Source organism: Sturnus vulgaris, chromosome 6 (assembly GCF_052056855.1).
Source record: "Sturnus vulgaris isolate bStuVul1 chromosome 6, bStuVul1.hap1, whole genome shotgun sequence".
Classification (NCBI taxonomy): Eukaryota; Metazoa; Chordata; class Aves; order Passeriformes; family Sturnidae; genus Sturnus; species Sturnus vulgaris.
In genome coordinates, this window is record NC_142248.1 from 42,753,902 (window position 1) to 42,776,622 (window position 22,721).

A 22,721-nucleotide genomic window follows, 5' to 3' on the forward strand; every position below is an offset into this window, starting at 1 on the left:
TGGCTGGTTTAGAGGTAACTTGGCCAAGTTTTAGCTCACTGGGAGAGAAAAGCGTGCTTATCAGTGTAGTAAATCCTTTAGTCACCATCAAGGAAATGAAGGCAGCACTTTTGTCCACAGCACAAGGGGTGGAAAGGATCAACTGCTGGAGCTCAGCTGTATCAGTGAGAACAGCACAGGATTTTGGCCCTGAGCTAAACACACACTTTAACTTCTGTTGAACCTCACAGCCATACCAGGGGAAACAAGGCTGGAGGATTTTGGCAGGCAGATGCAGGTAAGGATGAGGAGTTCAGCCACGGCTTCATTCCACTTCCACTGCGAGGCACAAGCCTTTGCCAGGACAGTGTGCTGGGAGTTCCACTCCTAACCCAAAGCACTCACATGGTGCCCCATGCCTGAACTTGCTGGGATCCTGCTGTTCCATGTGACTTCAAAGGGAGCTGCCAGGGACTGGCTCCCCACAAGGAGGGGCCCCAGTCAACCACCTCGCACACCTTCCCCAGAAAAAGGCTGTGCTGACACTATTCCCAACAACAGAGCAGGTGTTATTTACTCCCCTTCTCTGCATTACAAAAAATAAGCCACTTCAGGAGCAGAGCAGATGCAGGGAGACCAAAACAGGGCTCCTTAATCACATGCCTTCACACATATAATAAAAACTGGCTGTGCATGATTCATCAATGGAAGAGGTTTGGAAAACAAATTCAGAAGGAGGGTAATCTCTCAGGCAACATATCAACACCCAGCTGAAGCATCCACTGAACTTGAAGAGCAGGTAGAGTGAGTTGGCCTCCGAGAGAGCCCAGCCTGCCCCTGGGAAAGGATGGGAAGAGGCAGATCCAAAGGGAGCCTGCCTGCAAGTCGCTCACTCTCCAGAATCAAGATGAGGTAGATAAGGGGAGCCTCCAGGATGGAAAGACATCTTCAGCACTGCACCTGGTAAGAGCATTGAATCTCACAAACACAAGTTTACATGATCCCCCCCCCCCTCCCCCATCCCCACAACAGATAATCGAATCTGGGAAGTCTGATCTGAGGCACATCAGAATCAGTGGGAATCTTTTTATTGTGTTTGGATCAGACACAAAAGATGACTGTGTTTACCCTGGAGCCCAGAACATCCTTTCTCCCATTGCTGCCCCGTCCTTCCTTCCCCACAGGCACAATCCATGAGCATCCTAGAAGTACAGCCTTTTTCTAAGGCATGTCAATGCTGACAGGGCTTCAAAACCAGAACAGGCCAGACACTTGCAGTGAGTAAAGCAAATATAAAAGCTACCTAGGGACTTCATTAGCTTAATTAAACAAGTAGCTATATCTTTTGACTTCCTACATAATTTTTAATTTTAATTAACAGAACTGCATATGTAATCAGTCATTTGTAGAGGCAATTCCCAAGGCTCTATTCAGTCGAAAGAGCTGAAAGTCTGGGTTAGGCTAAAGCTGGTTTTTCACATGCCTCTAGTTATTTCTTGTCATCTTTCTTGTTTAAGCTGTTAGCACATCATGCTTGTGGAATGTCAGATCTTTCTGTATTTTAATAAGGTAGCACCTCCTTGGACAGGTCAAATAGCAATTTTCTCAGCCAAATACACAGTCTCTGGATTAATCAGTCCCTCTTATACTTTTTGAGGCTGACAGACACCTGCCTATCAAGTCAAACACCTTTGAAAATCCTCAGGGCTGTCTAGTACAAAGGAGATTTTGCATTTCCAGACCAACAAAACATTAAAGTGTTTTTCCTACAAATGCACAGCATGCACTTTTAAAGATTCAAATTAGGGTGCCTAAAAAAAAAAAAAATTGCAAACACACACACAACAGGGCACCAAGTATTTTCTTATTCTTGCAAAGGCTAGCAAGTGCTCAGGACAGTAATTCCCACTGCAGGTGCCAGGGGCAGACATGGACAGCACTGGGAAAAGGCTGCCAACCCCACCTGCAGTACCCTGAATGTTGAAGCACTCACAGCTCACCTGAACAAAGTTTAATATTCTGCAGCTCAACTCACACATGGGTGGAAAGTCAGTCTCTCTCAAAACTCCTATAACCAGTTATTCCAGCTATTACTGTAATATTGTCATTCTAATTTTTTGTTTCAGGACAGCTGCTTAAAATATTACTTTTGTTTTCGTTCAAGTAGCCTAATTATAAGCTGTGCACCAGCCGTGAACAAGCATGCATAACTAATGACTCTTAGCCAATCCTGAACTCTTTAATCAATTTTAGTCTGGTTTCATCCAATGGATTACCCACCTCTACAGGAGATTTGTTGAGGTAGGAATAAGATTTATTTATCGTGTGAAAATTCCTGCCAAGAAAACCTGCTTGAAGAGCTACAAATATAATACAGATTTTAAAAAGGAAGTTTCAAATCTTAAAAAAAAAAAACAAAAAAACCAAACTTTCAAAAGCAAGAGCTAGAGCCTGCTCCTATGGTGTTACAGCAATTTATGTTGCTTTTGAGAAATATCTCTAAAGTAATGAATGATTTACAAGTAATGGTTGCAGGAAAATGTTCTTGAGCATATTTGAAAAAAAAATTATGCTATAAAGTTAAAAAAAGGGAAACACAGACACAACTGGTTTAGGGACTATTATGTTTCTGTTCTCCTTATATTTTCAAAGGACTACAACAACAACAACTCTCCAGAGAGATTTTTTACCTTTTCTCCCCGAGTTATGTGGCAGGGGGAGAGGATTCAATTGCTTGTGTACAAATCCCATGGTACTGGAGTTTCTTGAAGACAAGGCACTGATCTCATCAGTACCATCACAGAGTAAGAACCCACTCCTTCAGAAATTTAAATGAAATTCAAAACAAAATGGGGGGGGACCTGGGAGAGTCTAAGAATGTCATGCACACACTGGAGTCTACAACAGAGGAGAGCTTTCATCCACAACCTCTTAAGAGTGTGGGGCTAGAAATGGCTGGGCTGGTAAATGGGCTGAGAAGAAAATGTGAAGGATGACCAGACCCTACCAGTGAGGCTCCATTTCCTGAGGGCACAGCACATGCCAAGCATGGGATAACTCTGTGAACTGCCATGAGCAGCAAAGCTGCTGGAACCACCCCAGTGACAGCACAGGGTGGCCAGGGGAGATGCCAGGCACAGAGAAAAGCTGCTCTGGTCCCCCCTGAGCAGCCCAGCAGAGAGAAGGGGCAGGACCCCCCGGCTCCCTCCCACAGCCTCTGTGGAACCAGAATCGTGTGGGCAGGATGGATGCTGCCTTTCCCTGCCACAAGCACACACAGACAGAGCTTTAGCTCTCCTGAGCACAATTAAATCTTAATTATTCACCATACATCTCTGTAACACCATGCCAAATATCACCATGCCCAGTCCATCACTGTATTTTTCTTCCAACTCCTCTTGTCTTCCTCCTACAGCTTTTTTTTTTATAAGGGATGGGAAGAGAAGGAAAATCACAGATTAATTTCCCAAAGGCAAATACTTACATCAATGCAGGACCATTAAATTAAAGGATGGAAAATGCAGGGCTTCATTTTCAGCAGTCTGAACACTTGATTACAGCAAATACACCCATGCTCACCTTCAGTAGCAGCTATCAGGCTATCAGCTTTACATATGCAAGGTATGGAAATCTGCCTGCAGACACCTGTGTGTACAACTGCAGGTAAACGAGGCTGAGAGTGGGACAGGGTCTCTGCTCTGGAGGGGACTTCAAAGCATTGACCAATAATCAAACAAAAATCTTGCAATTAACAGTGACAGCATATCAATAAACCTCAAAAACCAGATATCAGCAGCAAAACAAAAATCTTTCAATAGCTGTAGAGCTGGAGTTGCAAAGGGATGATCCTGACAGCTCACATTTTAGCTCTATCACTGAGCACACAACACAGCAATCATCCTTCTCTATCTCCAAGATCTGGAGATTATCAACAAGAGTATTTTCTGTCTCTAGATGAACCCAATATAACTTGGCATAAAAACCCAGGAAATTGTGCCACATTTTCTGTTTAAAGAAATAAATTCATTGACTTGGTGCCAAGTAGGCAAGCTGGTGGCACTTCCCACATGGAAACATTCCAAGGGCCACCACAATGAGGTGCTGAGCTGAGCTTCCTCAAAGCAAAGCAATGACACAGCTGAGTTTAAAACTGAGGCAATGTCCCCCAGGAAGGAAAGGGCAGTGAAAAAGTAAGCCCAGGTAGCCCAGTGCACACCACAGACCTGGGTTTGGCCCAGAGAGGAACAGAACAGACACCAGGCAGAAATACAGAAGGAGAAAGAAAAAGACTGGGCAGAAAATCAACAACAGTTCTCTCAGTCTTGAGAAGTCTTCCAAGGCACAGCATTCACCTTCAGCTTTAATTAACCTCCCTAACAAATCTAGGCAGACTTTATGAATCATTTATGACTTCACATTAAGCAGCACAGTCTGCACACGGTCTGAGGTTCTGTGTCCAGGGCACTCTTGGTGGCTGCCCAGGCACAGCTACAGCAGGACAGCACTAAGGGGTAACTGAGGGGCAATCCACTGGGTTGTACAGCATCAGGCAGAGCCCCCAGTACCCTCTTCATGGATCCAACCCAAGGAGCAGGGACCTCCAAACCAGCTGCATCACTATGCACAGACCCTCTCTGCAGCTGTCTCCCCAGAACTTTGCTCACTCACCTACTTGTGCTGTTCTCCACTATTCAGTGCTGGGAAATATTTTCTCGTTATTCATAGGCTTTATTGCATAATACTGAACTTCTGAGAAATTATTCTCATTTGAGTCTCCATTAGGTGTGTCACTATTTTTAAAATATCTTCCTACTACATGTAATTCATTTGGTGTACTGCTGCTTTTCCATTTTTGTCCAATAGTTCTTTCTTCTTTCTAAAACCAGGCCACAGCAGATGAGATCATGAACCATTAAAATCCATTAGTCCTAAAGATAAAATCCATCAAATTTCTCAACACCTCAGGTAAAAAGGGGAAAGGTCACAACTTTCTCCTACTCCAGCCATTTCTGTCAGATACTGAAGAGCCAAATCTCATCCTTTTAACAACAGTTAAAAGTCGTGGTGGTGCAGCAAAAGGCAATCTGATGGAAAAGTTCAGTTATTTATTATGCTTGATTACTAATAATGAGCACTGTAAAACTAAAAAAGAAGGATTCTGGAGGGAGATGTGATCAGCATCTCGATGCCAGAAGATGGGGTTCCACAACCCAGAGGCACAGACACAAACCAACAGCTCTGCAGAGAGCTCGATTTACAGGCACCTTCCTTCCTCCTTCCCTTCAACACCAGGTGTTGAAAAGACCTTTATTGATCTTCACTGCACTGGGGACAGCTGGAACTCTAAGAAGTGGCTGGCAGAAGTTTCAGGGAGTCCCACAGTGGCGGCTGTAACCCAGGCTGCCATTCTGTGTCACATTCCTGCAGCGCTGTTGCCGCATCTCTCCCGAAGCCAACGCGACAGAGGGAAGGAGCTGCACACGAGATCCTGCACTCCAAACACATCACCCACATCAAACTCATCCCACACATCTCCACCTTTCCAACCAAACACAGCAAAGACCCCTGGTGATCTTACACCATCACTTTTACAGAAAAGGAAAGCAGAGTACGGGCATGGCAGGAGCAGAGGAAGAAACAAAAACCAGACCTAGCCCACTGCACAGCAGCCACGCTGCTTGGACAAGTGCAAGGGAAACTCTGCAAAACCCACAGAAGTAGCACATACCTGCACTCCACAGAAGTCCAGACATCAAGAAGAGTCAATTGCTACAAAGCACCAGAACTCTCAGTCTTTTCAGTGACTTTAAAGCCTTGAGCTAAATACATTGAGGGGCACACAACACCACCCCTGTCAGCATCACAATGGATTAATTTATGTGCAAGACCAAGTTATCAGCAATATTTCTAGCAAAACCTAAGATTTCAAATGGCATGTCTCAGGGGCATGCCAGTCTTTAGAAGTACAGTTCCCAACATAGCTCACATTCCCATTTAAAGTGTTAAACCCATTACTCATCCTTAGCGAGGATACAAAAAGAAGAAATTAAATCGAGCAACTTTCAACCTTGACATGGGCTGTAACACCACGGGGAAGCCCAAGCATCTCAGCTCTGATTATTCTTCCCTGATCTGGAATTAATCAGTGACTTCCTTCTTCCTCCTCTCACTTCCTCACCTGGCACTGAAATTGTTAAGGACTAACGTTTATACCCAGTCAGTTTTAATCCACCACATCCCCTTTCTATGTTGCAAAATGATCTGCCCAATGATTTGAGTCAGAAGGATGAAAAGCAAGCTATCAAATATATGAGTGGCATCTCACAGGAGAGAACCTGCTAGGGGCACAGGAAGGATGAAAAGAAAGGTTTAAAAGTAGTTTAGCCCACATACTCCCTCTCCCATTCCAACCACTTGTGGGATTGCTTCATATCCCTGGTACACACATCCCAGAACATCATGTAAAAGCAGCAGTAGTTTCTGGTTGCATAGTCAATTAAATGTTTCCAAAGGTAAAATAAAAAAATTAAAAAAAAAAAAAAAAGGAGTGCCAAGGCATGCACTCCCCCAGCATTCCTGAAGGTATGATGCTTGCTCATGGTGTCCAGATGTTAATGCTCATGTCTCTGCTCCAATCCCATGAGGTCCAGTGCTGGGAGCCACAATCAAGTCTTCAGGCAACAAAAAGAATGTAGGTTGCAGCTGACAACACCCAGAAAGGACACGCCACTGCCAACATTTGCTTTGCCAAGTTAGATCATATCCTATTTGCAGAGTGGGTTTTGTTTATGGGTTTGGTTTTGTTTGGGTTTTTTTTTTTGGTGAGGATGATGGAAGAGTACAATCAAAACATTTCTGTGAAACAACAGTTAGAAAAAAGGGTGCAGAGGTGAGGTTTTTCATGGGGAAGGAGAGTGGGTTGCGTATCAGTACCAAAAATAATTAGGAAAAAAAAATTCTCCTGAAATCCTGAGGCTAAGCATTACAGTAAGAGACAGACTGTGCAAGACCAAGCAATTTTTAGTGCCATCAAGTCTATGATTACAGTTTTCCTCATCTACCTCATGAGAAAGATGATCTCACTGCCCACTTGTGACCATGAAGTCACAGCTGTGACTCCAGCAATTAGGCTGAGCCAGGAAGGAACTGAGCAGCTCCTTGGCCTCCAGCCTTCCCAAGCCCCTGGATGGTGACAAGGTGCCATGTCACTGGGATGTGCTGTCCAGCTGACCCAGCCACCTGCCTCCCCTTGAAGGACAGGAGGCTCTCCAGGGTTTTGTGTGCAGCTGCAAGCTGGCTGGCAGCTTGCTGGCACCTACCAGCAGCACATTGTCACATATTTCCCCTTTTTAGTATTTCTTTTTCCCTTTCCAAAGTGTGGTTTCAAGATGAGGAACCAACGTGACCAAGATTTACCTTGGATTAAATAAACCAGAGGGTGGAGACACACAGAAAGGGTATGCAGAGGAAAAGGTCAGAACATGGTTGGACTGGTTTCGCTCACAGGTCGATCCAGAACAGAACTTGGTGCTGACCACATTTCCCATTCAAAACTCAGCATCACCCACAAACCTGCAGATAAACCTTCTGCTCTTCAAACATAGCTTTTGCTGAGGATTGCCACAAGCCCAAGCACATGGCAATCCTGGGTAAGCCAAGAGCAGGACGGGCTCACTTACAAAGCCAGTCATATTTAGGACAACTGCTGTCATGTTCCCTCCTTGACAAATGTTTTGTTTCTTTGTGAATGGAAGGCCTGGCATTTTATCTGTGCCAGAGTATTGTGTGTGTTTTATACACAAACACGCATGCTTTTAACTCCAGCACGCTAATGTGTTTCAAGTATAAATTCCCTCCTGGAGAAAAGCACATCCCCACCTGGATGTCACTGCTAATGTGGACCTCATGCTTCTCTTCCTGCTGACAAACAGCCCTTGCTGTGGGGGGGACACATTTCCATAATTCCCAAAGCAAGATTTTATTCACGCTGGGAAAAGTCACATCAGTTTTAGTCTTCTACCTTAATTCTCACCAGCTGAAGACAGAAATCCCTCGGACAGCATTTATCTCCTCTGGAAATAAAGTCACATCGCTTGCCTTCTTTAAGATTTACCAAGCCCTATAATACAAACCAAAGCCACTCAGCTCCTGCCCTCTCAGCAACCACCTTGGAGGGAAGTAAATTAAGAGATCCAGTCCCTTTTAATGACTGCCCCACATTCAGTGAAGGGAAATATTACAGTCCCATAGGAAAGATAATAAAACACCTAACACTGTTCAACTCCTAATACACATTATATTGAAAAAGCCTGAGACACAATTACAGTAGCAAGGAGTTTGATGGAACCATAAAAAAAAAAAAAAATAAAATGGTTTTGTTTGGAAAGGACATTAAAGATCATCCAGTTCCAAACCCTTGCCATGGTCAGGGACACTTTCCACTAGACCAGGCTGCTCCAAGCTTTGTCAAGCCTGGCCTTGGACAATTGATCCTAAATTGGAGCTGCTGACTAGATCTTGGCCACACCACGAACTGCGACTTTTCATGATTCTAAAAAACTCCTCTTGCAGCCCAGCAGAGTTTGAAAAGCTTCTGGGGCATTACCACAGAGAGCAACATGAAACAGGGGGGTGGTTTCAGATACAGAGATAGAACAAGCACTGACCCACTGGAAAATTCACAGCAAGAGATGGAAAGATCTGGTACTCTTCAAATACCTACATGTTCTGGCTGTGGCTTTGAAGCAAGCCACAACACTGTCTATTGTAAAGAGCACTGTTCCTGTGGAAACACTTGCTTAATATTGTCAGAGATGGAGTAAGAAGAAATGCTATAGATGTACAGAATTTTGCAGCTACCCATTTACTGGCTAAAATATATATATATATAGAACAAAAAGAATCCTCTTCTTTTCACTTGTCAGTGAAAAACATTATCAGGCACTGAAACAGCATATTTTTGTGCAGCTGGAGTAATTAAAAAAAAACCCAAACAAAAACAGCAAACCCAAATTCCATAGAATCATAGAATGGTTTGGTTTGGAATGGAATGGACCTTAAAGATCATCTCATTCCTACCCCACTGCCCCACTGGTGTGTCACCTACACCAGGTTCCTCCAAGCCCCATCCAACCTAGCCTTGAACACTTCAAGAGATGAGAGATCTGCACATTTTTCTGCAAATGAAACTTCTTATGACCAGAACTATTAACATAAAAACAGTTTAAGTCAACCTAGAAATGAACCACAAAACGTATACTGAGAAAACACTTTTTTGAGGTCACAAAGATGTTTTCAGAGCAGTTTTTCAGAAGCCAAACACGAAGACACCAAAACCTGCAAGTTCAGTTACTCTTTTCTCACCTAATGTTCATGTTCAAAACAGGAACAGGCACTTCAAAAATGTTACTAAAATAAGAAGTGCATTGCTTAAAAACAATGAGTACTGCATATGCATTGCTGAGGCAAGTCTCTGTGCACTAAGCTTATTTATATATAGAAATAACACCAATGACCTCGTATTAATCACAGACACAGACTTCTCCAGGACAAAGGGAAATGACAAACTTGCAAGGGCACACCAGAAACCTCCTGAGATCACATCCACATAAGCCAAAAACAGGTGACAACTGGAATGATCTTTGCTCCTCTTTGAAGAAATCCACTCAGATCCAGCAATATTATTTTTGACAAAATCAGAATCATGCAATTCTAAAATGAATCAAGCGATGATTTTAGATAGAGCTTCAATTCTCTTTCTAAGCTCCTTCTCAAAACTTCAGAAGCTTTTAATTCTAAGAATTTTAACCAAGATAGCACTAACCAGAAAGAACATCATCAGCCAAAAGGGTTTCTTATTGCTAGACACAGCGCCAGGCAAGAACCAAAATGAGTGTGTGCCGTGTCCTGTCTGTGCCACAGCACACAGGCGTTCACAGGCAGCTCCACACCACAGCATGAACATCCTGCTCTCCTGCAGATGTGCAGCTCTCACCCAGGAGGGAGAGAGGAGAGCAGCCACAGCTCCCAGCACCCCTCCAGCAGAGCACAGGTAACCTCAGAGCAGGGCTTGGTACGTGGCCAACAGCGGTCATCAGAAACTGCTGGGAAAGCACAGGGTTAATGGTGGTTTAAGCTGAAGGAGGGTAAATATTAGAGATTAGGAAGAAATTCTTCCCTGTGAGGGTGTGAGGCACAGGCATAGGGTGCCCAGAGAAGCTGTGGCTGTCCCATCCCTGGAAGTGTTCCAGACCAGAACATTGGAGCAGCCTGGTCTGGTGGAAGGTGCCCCTGCCCATGCAGGGGTCGGAACTTTGATGATCTTTTAGGTCCCTTCCAACCCAAACCGCTCTGTGATTCTGTGAACTGATAAATCATTAACCAAGTTCTTTGGTGGATACAAAGTACAGCGAAAAGCTATCCTGGCATCAAGCTTTGACCAAAAGCAGATTAAGGGCCCCAACTGCCCCAAAATTCCGCTCCCGCCTCTTCTTCCGGCCGCCACCACTCATCTGCAAAGGCAGCACAGTGGACGGCTGCTTTCACACGACTCCAAAACCACAGGAACAGCCCCCCACACTGACTTGCCTAGCTTTTGACTGATGGTTTCTTTAGCAAGCTCAGCTATGAAATGGGGTAGGGAGAAGCAGAGACACAAGCAGGAAGCTCTCTCCGCTTCTCCCGCTGCACAGCGACTGCCCATGGGGCAAAAACCTGCTGGGTGCCCTCCTAGATCTGCCCTGTTCAAACTGCCAGAGCCCACAGGTCACAGTCCTGCTGGAAAAGTGCTCCATCACATCTAAGCACAAAACTCATTCCTACACTGGATGACTTCTTAAGTATTATATTAGCCCAGATGGAAAGGGTCATACCAGCACATGAACCTGTCTTGTCTATGAGGGGTGAAAACCACTGTAAGGATGTGCAGTGTCGCCTGGACTTTTGATGCTTTATTCCTGATCCTCCAGAATCCAGGAATCTGCTCTTCATTTCAACACTGTCACTCCCAGAGGATGACAAGCCCGAAGGATGTGGATACAGTGAGTCTTGGCCTGCAGAGACAGCTCCTTAACAGTAAATATGGGGGGGTTCCACTGTCCTTTTAGGCAGAGCTGGAGATCTCAGCCTCAACCCGAGGGAATGCACCAAAGAAACTTATCTATTCCTGTACCATTTATTTTGCATACATCATACTCCTTTTTTCCCCTCAAAGGGAAAGAATAAAGCTCCACTGTCTGGGCTCATTAGAACAGCTCTAGACAAGAGCAAAACAAATTTGAAGATCTCGGTTTTGATAAACTGTTTAGCAAGAAGAAAGCAGAACATGTTCCTTTCCAGAATCAAGGAAACAGGAAAACATCATCTCTATTGGCAAGGCAGGCTAGATGTTACTCAAACTAATTATTTGAAAGGATGGTCAAAATGAGTTACTAATATTAGGTATTGATAGGATTATTGTAACAGGGGCTAATTCTTGACACGACAATGGCTTTTCCACCCAGTTCTGCTCCACTCTAAGCTGAGAACAGATTTGTTGCTTGTAGAGTAGCTACTAAATGACCACAGCTACATCCCATTACATTCAAGAAGACTAAATAATTCATCATTTCTTCCTAGCTGCCACATCAGGAGTCCCTTGCGGAAACAAGGGACAACCTTCTATAAAAGGAAACTGATTGCAGGGTCATTTTCAACAATCTCCAGTAAATTACCCTCCCTCACAAGCCAGTTTTGTGAGTTCTTGGGAAGTACCCAAAGCTGGGCTTTTTTCTGCTACTGAGTAAACAGATAATGAAGTGATAAGTGTGGGGCTCCATGTAGAAAACTGATTATCAGCAGCAATACTCCCACCAAGCCCTATTAGGAGATGGAGGCTCACCCTACACAAAGCTCTGTAGCTTTTGTATTAACAGTGTGTTCCAATGAGTAACTTTGACAAGAAATCCCACCATGGATTTGGACTGCATGGGAACACTTTCCTCACATGGTTATATTTCCTTCCAGGCTCAGGAGCAAACTGCCTCAGAGAATAAATTTTCATTGAATATATTAATGTGAGATGTCTCAGTCTGTGAACGACCCAGATAATAAAGTCATTGATGGAAGCCAATTCCTTCCTCCTTCTCAGAGCACCATGGGCACTGGCTGTGCCCAATAAATAATGTAAAACCCAGCCATCATTATCAACTCTTGTTGCATGCAAGAAGGGGGCAGGAAACGTGTCCAATTCTTCTCCCAGTTAGCCAGTGCAAAGCTGGCAGCGTAATTCCATGGAAGCCATGGGGAATCCACTGACGTAAACCTCACAGGCAACAGCAGAAGCAAACACCAGGCTCCTGTTCTGCTGGAATCTCACAGAAGACTCAGGCAAACTTTTCAAGAACAAGTGAGAAAGGAAGAAGGCAACTTTCACGCTGGTGTTATCAAAAATTGATGCCAGTAAGAAGTGAGGTATAGAGAGCTTCATGTGTGTGCCAGTTTACATGTGAGGGAAGGAGAACATTTAAAGCATGTAAAATCTAAAAGAAATGAAGAATATGAGATAGAAGAAAACATGCAGTAAATCAATCCTAAATCTCACTCCTTGGAACTCTATTTTTCCTCTGCTCTTCAGTCCTGGGGAAAAGGCCAACAAGCTATACATCCCTGTTTACCAAGAAAGCAAATGCAGGACAAAGTAGGAATTCAAATAGGATAAGCTAGTCTTTCATTAGTCACTCCTGATTTAGACAACCTTTGTTATTCTGAAGGAGCAAAGCCCAGAACTGCATACCTTTAGCATGGGACGAGCACACTGACCAGTCTAGGTGGAGAGAATCCCTCTAGGAACTAACTCAGACATTGACAAGCCAGCTCCAATGCTATCAGACAGTACTGATTTGCAACTATTTTGTCAGATAAAAGCACTTTAAAGCATCCCATGCTGACTTTTACTGTCATAGTTAACCTGTCATCCTCTTTCCCATCCTGCCTGTGGAGCCAGCCAGCTCCAGAGAGCTGCCACAACCCGAAATGATCCCCCTGACAGTGCACTTCTCCCTCTGACTCACACCCACAGCACTCAGCACCACGACAACTGGTCCTGCCTGAACCTACTACAGCATCTATAAAGCTGTGAATGATGGCAGACATTTTTCTATCCAAAAATAACAAAAGGATTCCCAAACTAAGATGCCACTGCTATCATAGGAGGTTTAGGACACTAAATTTAGCAAGTGGAGATGTACATGAAGACTTTCATTTCCAAGGGATGTCTTGCTTACATGATAGAGTTAAATTAAATGTACTCTTGAGAAAAAAATGCAAAAGGCTATGCTATGCTAAAATGCAGACTAATGACAAGGAATTAAAAAAAAGAAAAAAAAGAAAAAAGCAAAGGCTAAACAGAAACCACAGAGCAGGCCAGAGAGTGAGAGAGAGCTAGAAACCAGAGGTGCTGTAGAGAGGTGTGAACTGCTTTTTCACACCAAATGAGACCAGCTGGCAAGTCAAAATCCTGTCTCTGAGAATAGCCAACATAGAATATATGAGAGAAAGGCAGGAAAAACACCACAGAGTCAGATATGGAGGTACCACCTCAAACCTCTCCTGAGGCCCTGGATGCACATCATCAGATAATCTGTCACTGTGATTCTTACTATTAGATGTAAAGTCCTGGGACAGCAGAGACACACAGGCTGTTTCTCACATCCTGTCCCTCACTCGCCTCATTCTGAGAGATTGCTGGGCTCTACTGATCTGTTAAGTGATTTCACACTGCAAATGATTGTACTGATCTTTTTTTAAGCATACAGCAGACATGCAACACTCGTACAGCAAATCACACTTTTAGAAATGTGTCTTGCATGAACCCATTTTCCTCCTCTCCCCATTTTGACAGAAATATCTGTACTGCAATAAAAAGCAAAAAAAAAAAATAAAAATAAGAGAGAAATTCCACTAAGGCCTAAATAGCATTCTTATGTTGGTTTAAAAATCGATTATTTACTCTATCTCCCATTTCACAAACTGAAGTCAGCTACCAAAGCTGCCCAACTTGTGTTTCTGCACCAATACTTCATGTCCTGCCTGTTCCACAGAAAGGAGAACCCTCCTGGAAGGAGTCTGGAGAGCTGCCACTGCATCACTGATACGAATACAACCAACTCACTCATGAAACTCAATACTTATGAAACTGGGCAGGTGAACACCAAGAAAAAGCCCTTATGTAACGTCATCTAACAGATTCATACCTCCCTTCCTCCTTCTTCCCCTGCCAACATTTTTTTGAACTGGCAAAGCTCCTGGGTAAGCAGAGTCACAGCAGCTGGGTTTCAGTGCAGTGTGAGCTGTGCTGACCCAAAGGGCAGGTCCACACCACATGATGGAGCACAGCAATTCCCATCCAGAACCATGAAGGTCCAGCTGACAAGTGCAAATCTTATCCCAGACCTGACATCCCAAACACCCTGCGGCTTTGCAGCCCAGGATTGTAATCTTCCCCAGGATGGGCTTAATTGCTTTGCAATGTGGCACTCGGAGGAGACAGCCTGGGGTGTACCATCCATCTGTCAGACAGGACACAGCCATCCCCTGTCTCTCTGCCGATCCTGAGAGCTGCATCTCTCCATCAGGACACAGAGCATCAGCGGGATGGAGAGCACGAGGCTTTCTGGAGATGCAGTGGGTCTCACAAGGAAGACTAGCCAAAAAAAAAAAACCCACCCTGGCAGTTACCAGAACAACTCTTTGCCTGCAACCTGCCCCACACTGGAGGAGCCCCAGGACGGAGCAGGGCAGGGAGCGGGGCCATCAGCGGTCAGATCCCCAGGCAGCCTGCGGGATAGATCTGGACATCGATTAGATCCCTCTGGTCTGGCACAACAAGGGCACTAAAGGTCTTGCAGGGGCAGTGAAAAAGCAATTTTTTCCATCAGCTTGGGCCCAGGATGGACACTGAATGTCAAGAGCACAGGAGCTGCTGAGGGATGCTTGCTCCCACACGGCATCATGCTAACGTGACAAAAGCTGGCTCACATCTGCCCGTGGTGCTGGCTTCTAAATTAAAGCAGGATGGTTTCCTCAGCAATTGACCTCCCTAAGTGATGAGAACATCTCATGATATCAAAGCATACAAAAATATCATTGGCATTGCAGAAATACAGTTGTTTGTCTGGTTTACCCTAAGTGGTTTAGCAATGTTAATTGGACACTTTGTTTCAGATACACATTTATCTTTGATATCATTATTATAAAGCAGGTCTTTCCCTCACAACCAGCCAGCAAAAGGACATGGCTTAGGAGAGGAACAGCCACGTGGTGATCTGCAGCAGGACACGGCGCCAGGTTAGTTATCCAGGACTCCAGCCTGGGTCCAGCACGGCCCCACAAATAGCACAGGGGTGGAGCAAGCAATCAGAGCACAGATTGCTCACTGTCTCCAGAAGAAATTAAATTTGCAGCATGGTCTGACATGTCTTAACTGCATGCCTAAATAGGATGAAATCTGGGAGGCAAGAAGGTGCGATGGCTGATCCAGAATCCTTATAAAAGCTGCCAGTAACTCATTTCATGTGGTAACTCTGCTGCTCATCTTTTTCTCCATGGTTACACAAAAGGTCCCCAGTTTCCTGGTTGTATTAGCAAAGCACAATAGCTAAAGCCTAAAACATCAAAAGAGCTTTGATAGTTTGTGAAGAAAGGGTGGCAGTCTTATTCACATCAGTAAGGGATATGTTTTTCATATTGAATTACCCTGTAAATCAGTAGACTTTCTAATGGCATTTCAATAGCTCAAATGGCCCCCTTGACGATCCGTTCTGCAGAGTTTATTGCCTATAAGCTCAAAATGGCCAGAAACCAAATCATTACTCAGAAAATACTCCAAACAGAAAGCTTCTGACAGCCTGGGTGAAATGTGCTTTACTAAAAGACCTGTGGTAAAAGCTAAATATAAACCAGCACCAGAGTGAGGCAAGGCCTGCAGGGCTGGGGACAGATCTTCCTGGGGTGCTGGGCTCACTTGTGCTGCGGTCACCCTGCTGCCCCCTCCTCCTCCTCGCAGCCTCTCCGCAAAGAGCACCCCAGGGCTGTGGGTGCTGCTCTGCAAAAACCTTCTCACGAGTTTCTAACATGACCAATACTGCCAAAGGCAATGTGGCCATCAGCCCTTGGCTGCCTCTTCTCCCTCCAGCCAGGGCTTTCAGCTGGTTCAGCAGCAACATCAGCAGCAGAATGTAAAGGTACCCCTGGCATTAAAGTCAGTCCCCCACTCCAGCCAACCATATCACCAAGGGCTTAATAGAATCACAGAATAGATTGGGTTAGAAGGGACCTTAAAGAACTCCTCATTCCACACCCTCTGTCATGCACAGGGACACCTTCCACCAGACCAGGCTGCTCCAAGCCCAATCCAGCCTTGAACATTGCCCAGGATGGGGCATCCACAGCTTCCCTGGGCAGCCTGTGCCACCCTCATTGTGAAAAACTTCTTCATTACATCCAATCTAAATCTCTCCTCTATCAGTTTAAAACCATTACCCTTTTCTGTCTCTCTGTGCCTTTGTCAAAAATCCTTCTCCAGCTTTATTTTAGCCCCTTTAGGCACTGGAAGGTGCTACAAGGCCTCCCTTTTGCCTTTTCCAAGTTCAGAAACCCCAGCTCTCTCAGCCTGTCCTCATAGCATAGTGCCCCAGCCCTTTGAGCATCTTCATGGCCTCCTCTGGACTGCCTCCAAAAAGTCCATGTTCTTCTTTTATTGGGGGCCCAGGGATGGATGCAGTACTCCAGTACATCATTCCAGTCACCTCGAGGTGACTGCCACTGCCCTTGCTGCTAGAGGACCCAAAGGCTGCCCATCACCCATCTGACCATTTCCCTCCAGGTCACTGCAGCACCTGATTGCCTGGACTCTGTCCTGCCTTGTGCTGAATTCTGGCTCTGTCCCAGGCACAGATAAATGCAGTGACAACATTTTTGAAGGGGACAGGAACACTGTCACTTCACTGCACTGCCCCCCAGAAAACCTTGAGAGCCAAACCCACATCTTGCTGCACTCAGTTCAAAGCCAGGACATGAACTCCAGCCCCACACCCCCCTCACTGGCCCCCATCACTGCACACTGGCTCTGCCCATGCTTGGGTCAAATCTTCCCAGCCAAATGCACTCTCAAGCAAAGTGCCCATGTTCTCCAAAGATTCTCACAGTTAACATCCAGGCCTTTTACTGGGGAGGAGCAAGAAACAGGACCCCAGATAGCTCCAGTTCTGATGCTGGAACAGGGCAGTATGTGTGCAGCTCTTCGTGACAGTCAGCTGTCTCATCTGCCTCCATCAGAACAACTGTTTTTAGCATCACACCCCCACACACCATTAAACACCTGACAAACAGCAACAATTCTTCCCTTAGTTATTATCCCTTTGTTTCAGGCTGCAGGGCACTCTCAGGTAGCTGAGGTGCATGAGGCTCTGTTGGCATTTTGAGGGAGTCTGTTCATAGGGCCAAAGAACAACTTTATGCTAAAGGAAAGAAAGAAAAGCTGAAATTCCAGCAGCTTGCTTTCAGACCCATCTTACCTTCTGCAGTGGGTGTTTCTCTCCATTATTCAACAGAGTAACTGCATATTAGTAAGAACAGTTAGAGAAACAAAGCTTCCAAAAAGTTAGGGAAGGAGCTCATTTTACTCAAGCCTAATTAATATGCAGAGTGACCTTCTCGCAGATCAGAGATCAGCACTGTGTACATCACTGTTGTGTGCATGGAAACACCAGAAGAGCCTTCACCCCAGCCTGCTCCTGCCCTGTGGATGAAGACACCACTTACTCCAGCTCTACAAGCTTAATTCATCTCCACAGCTGGGCAGACACAAAATACTGCACCATAAAAATCTTCTGTCAAGAGCTATAAAGCATTTTGGCTTCCTGAAGCAACTTTAGCCCATGTGAAGAACTCTGCAGTCAAGCAGGACTCAAAAGAAGCAGCAACCACATCATATTTGACCTGCAGCACCTCGCCTCTCTGCCATGGTCATGATGCTCTGGAGAGAAGTTATCTTTTTATTCTTTAAACTTATTGTTCAACAAACACAATTGCAAAAAAAATATAGGTAAAACACAATTATTTCTGCCTTAAAGAAAAAATCATAGGGAAGGATACAGGCAAAAGACTTGAAGTGAAGGAAGGCACAAGAATTGTCTTAATCTCTTCCTGCACACAAGCAAATGGCAACAAACTTATCAGGAAGTTGCAACTGGCTCATTAATCTTAAAGCCCATCTGTTATGTGATTTCCTTCAGAGTACTCTCATGATTTGCTACTTCAAGATCAAGGTTTAAATTTCTTCTCCTTGTTAAGGTCTTAGAAATTATGGCATCTCCACCCAGGGACTAACTATTTTTACAATCGTTATTAAATAATTCCCTTGTAACAATGCCATTCAGTATCTTAAAGAGTGTTTCCCCAAGGTTAAAAATTACTTCAGCTACTACATAACACTCATAGGAATAATCCTAGGTATTGTAAACATCTCCCATATCAGCTACACTGAGTACTCCATTTGTTTCACTGATATACGACAGCTTTCTATACCACACTCAGAGACACTCAAAGAGGAGGTAATACCTTTTAAAGGTATATCAAGTAAAAAGATCCTAGCACAGGCTAGTGCAAAATTAAATGCTTTCAAGAGGTAAGTTTCAGCCCTGATGTGAATCCCAGCAAACAGCTCAGAGAGCAGGCAGCTCAGTTCCCTCCTGCCCTGCACCTGGACATGCACACCTGTGTAAAATGCAACCATTCAGGTTTGCACAATCTCACACCCACACAGGCAAATGCCTACAGAGACAGAACATGGCACCGGGGAGAGCACGCTCAGCTTTGGCTGAGTTAAACCACGCTGAAGGCAGGATGGCATTTAATTGACAACGTTAATAAAAACTACTTTGCTGAAACCTGACAAGGAAATATAAGAAAGGGGAAACAGTGAGAAGGATCTTGAAGTTAATAAGCTCTTGCAAATTTGATCTGTGGAAAATTAGTCAAATGTGTGTAACAACTAACATTCAAATTAGAAGATATCCAGACCATGCTAATATGTTTACTAGAAAGACTTCAGAAAACAACCCAAATGGTTAGAAGGAAAAGGGTCAGTTTTGAAGTCTCTGAAACATGAATTTAAAAGTAAACCATGAACAGAACACCATCCCAGCACCCAGTGGGATGACTCAGGTGTACAGGCATTACTGATGAGACAGCTCATGTCCATACACTTACTCATCTGCATAAGTGTTCGGGGTCATAATTGCAGTGATGTACCTGCAAGTCATCTGGGAAGCAGCAACTCTTACACACCAACTGCTGCTCCTTGCCTCTCGCTGAAACTTCTACAGTTCTCACAAGAGATGCTCACCAACGTTACAACTAACCTCTTTTTTTTTTTTTTTCCTTTTTCAGCAAGAGAAAATCCATATTTATAAACAGAGCAGCATGAACCTGGGAGCTGACGCCAGGACTGCCACAGGTAATTCCTGACAGCTCCCTCACAGGAGAGCTCAGGGAGCAGAAGCAGCCAACTGCCCTGTTTGTCTGTTATTAACCATTTGGACTTTACCAAAATACTGGTTTCCCCGTCTCTGAAAAGTGAACATAAAAGTTCTATTTCAAATCAAAATGGAAAATTGTGCACAGCCAAGTAAGCATAAACCAGGTTAAACTTGGGAGGATTCACTAATTTTCCTCTCACTTGATTTACTCCTTAGTTGCCTATTTGTGCTTTTATTTTGGGGATGGAAAAAGATCAGAAATGAAGGATTTTGGAGTGGAGGTGTTTCAAATCATCTACATTTCCTTGTGTTGTTTTGCATTGGCCAGCAGCTCACAGACCTTGGGTTAGTACAAACCAGCATTTCCTATCCTCCTGATTACACAAACTCCCGTGACAGCCTTGCTGGATTTATCAAGACATATTAAATTATCAGGGCAAGATGCTGTTCCCCGTCATCATGTGATCCAGGCTGCACGCTATGCGAGATGCTAACAAAGCAAATCAGAAGGGAGGGGAGAAAGAAAGGCAACAGAAGACAAACATTTGCTCATTCCCCACTAAATCCACCCCAGCTGTAAGTAAGTTTCAGACATTAATTTAAAGGGAGAGTAGCAGCTCTTAACCTCTGTCTACATGCCCAGATATAAAAATAGTTTATATCAATTTAGTTAAATGAATTCACTGATTTCCCACCCCATTGCACCCATCAGCTTACAGGTACAGGTCATAAAACACACGTCTATCCTGCAAGGATGAGAAACTTTTCCCTCACCAAAGACCAGATGAGTATTTCAGGCCACAGTCTGCATCTGCCCTAAAAATCAGTACTGCAGGATGGATGGACTAAATGAAATAAACTTACATGCATCCACAGCAGCATTATGACAGGTATTTTAGTAATGTAAATAAGGCCACCACCTTTGCAGCAGAGCAGTCCCACCCGACATGCAGCCAGCTCCAGTGTGACCAGGACTCCAGCCTCCCTAGAGGACAGCAAACATCCCCAGCAACTCCAACATCAAGAAAACCCTCAAAACCACAGTACTCTATCCCAAGCTCACTCCTCTGCCTTGCCCGTAGGGGTCTGCTCTGTATTTGAAACTGGTATTTGAAACGCAAATCCCAGGAGCAGATGCTTTGCAGGGGCACAGGTAGCCTGGGAAGCTGGGCATGCATCCACCAGGCAAACCCTGTGACCTCAGCTCCTGTCAGGAGCAGCACCTCAGCTGAACCATTGGAGGCTGGCTGGGACCCTTCTGTCCGACACAAAAACTGCATCAGGGACTGTCTGAGAGAGAACACCTCCAGTGCATGAACCTCACATATATCCATAAGGTACCTAAGTAAAATGGCCCCAATATACATTTATTAACCTGTAATCACCCAAAAGGAGTAGCATCACACCTGAGCCACAGACACTGGCTCAGAGCAGAAAGTCCCAGCATTCTCCACAGCGATAGGATCAAGATGTCTATCTGTTCTCTACACTGTCAGCTCTCCTTCCTCAACATCTGGTTTTATTGTGGTGGTTATCTGACCGCATATCCTGAACTTCTTGGCCTCAAAAAGTTTATACCCATCACAGCCTTGAACATTCTCAGCTCTTCTGCACCTTCTCTACTCAGAATAAATGCTTCTTTTTATTAACCTAACTCTTACCAGCAAGCTGTCTGGATCAATACAGTCACCTCCTCCTCCTTTACAAGATTGGAAGCAAAGATACAACTTTGGAGCCTGTACTGTTTCTCTCACCATTGGGACTAATCCATAAATGAGGTTCTCTGGGCAGCATAAAAGTGACATTTACCTGGAAATAACCTGGAATTAGCTCAGAGTGAAACTGCATTAACATAGAGCAGCGGAGTGCATAACAAACACAAGACTAATCCTGCCATTCTGCTAAGAAGTCAAAGAAATCCACATGCACACATCAAACTATTGTGCAGGCATGTGTAGAGCTGGGCAGAAATACATCCAACCCGGGTATCCGAGTCTCCAAGTGCGCCTCTGTGCGCTGAGCAAAAGGAGGAAGGAACGCCTTTGTGTGAATTCGCTGGTGTAGTTCGCAAGTAATGTATCACAGCTCTTCTCTCCGCTCATTCACAAAGAGGAGGAGAGACTTCCCAGCCCTCCACCCTCAAGCTACGACAGCTGGGGATCCTCAGGGTCCCTATGGAACAGCAGCAAATGTGAAGCAGGGGGACACAAACAGATGCGTGAAGGAACACACCTGTGTACCTGCAGACACACCGGGCTGCGCGTCTGCGGCACAGGCATGCAAGGACAAGCCCCGGCTCCGCGAGTGCCCTTCATTCATTCCCAGAGGAGCTCTCCCAGCTTCTCCTCCGGACTGCAGGTACTCACCCAGCCCTCGAAGGTGTCGCTGGGGGCGGCGGAGCGCAGCAGGTCCTGGAAGTGCAAGGTGCAGTTGGCCACGAAGTCATCGTAGCCGATGGGGGTGTCGTGGAAGACGGAGAGCTCGATCTGATGGCCGTCGGTGACCGTGGCCGAGAACTCCTCGTTGTAGGTGGGTTTGTTGGTCTTCTGCTTGGTGCTGGTCTGCCCCACGCGCACCTGGTCCACGCTGACGGTGACATAGGGATCCAGGAGCTGGTAGCCCTTGCGGAAGAGCGAGTGCCGGAGGGACCAGCGGGTGGGCTGCAGCCCCACCGCCTCCCCGATCCGCACCTTCAGGTACCCGCTGAACTTCATCGCTCCGGACATGGCCGCGCCCCCAGGGCGCCCGGGAGCCGGGAGGAGAGCCAGAGCCCGCTCCCGCCGGGAGAGGCACCCAGCCTCTCCTGCCGGGCCCCACCTCGCCTTCTCTTAGGGGGCCGGGCGGTGGCACCGCGCCCGCCCCCGGGCTCTGCCGGGGCTCCGGAACCGCCCCCGCCGCCGCTCCGCCGCCGGCCCGGGCTGCTGCTGTGCTGCTGCTGTGCTGGAGCCGAGCGATCCGGCCCGGGGACACCTGGGCGTGGGGCGGCGGGCGGGGAGGAGCCGCGGAGCTTCGAGGGCGGGGAGCGCACGACTCTGCCCGTCCCGCTGCCGCCGAGGTGCGGCCCTGGGAACGGAGCGAGGAGCGGCCGCTGCCCGGCCCCGAGACACAGCACAGCTGCGGGGACAAGCTCCGAGACACCCCCGAGGGGCTCCGAGCCCCTGTTCAGCACCTCCCGCCTGGGGCTGCCCCCGGCGCTCGGACCGGCACGGGGAGAGGAGCGGCCCC

At 45.8% G+C, this 22,721-nt stretch overlaps 1 protein-coding gene across 1 annotated transcript in view; it reads right to left on the reverse strand.

The window, feature by feature from the left end:
* PRKCH (protein kinase C eta) overlaps nt 1-22,304 on the reverse strand; it is a 113,699-nt gene extending 91,395 nt beyond the window's left edge. Inside the window, exon 1 of the mRNA XM_014871373.2 lies at nt 21,863-22,304. Within this exon, the coding sequence (XP_014726859.2) occupies nt 21,863-22,222 (360 nt within the window). The 5' untranslated portion in view covers nt 22,223-22,304. The remainder of the gene's footprint in view (nt 1-21,862) is intronic.
* Nucleotides 22,305-22,721: the final 417 nt, after the last annotated feature.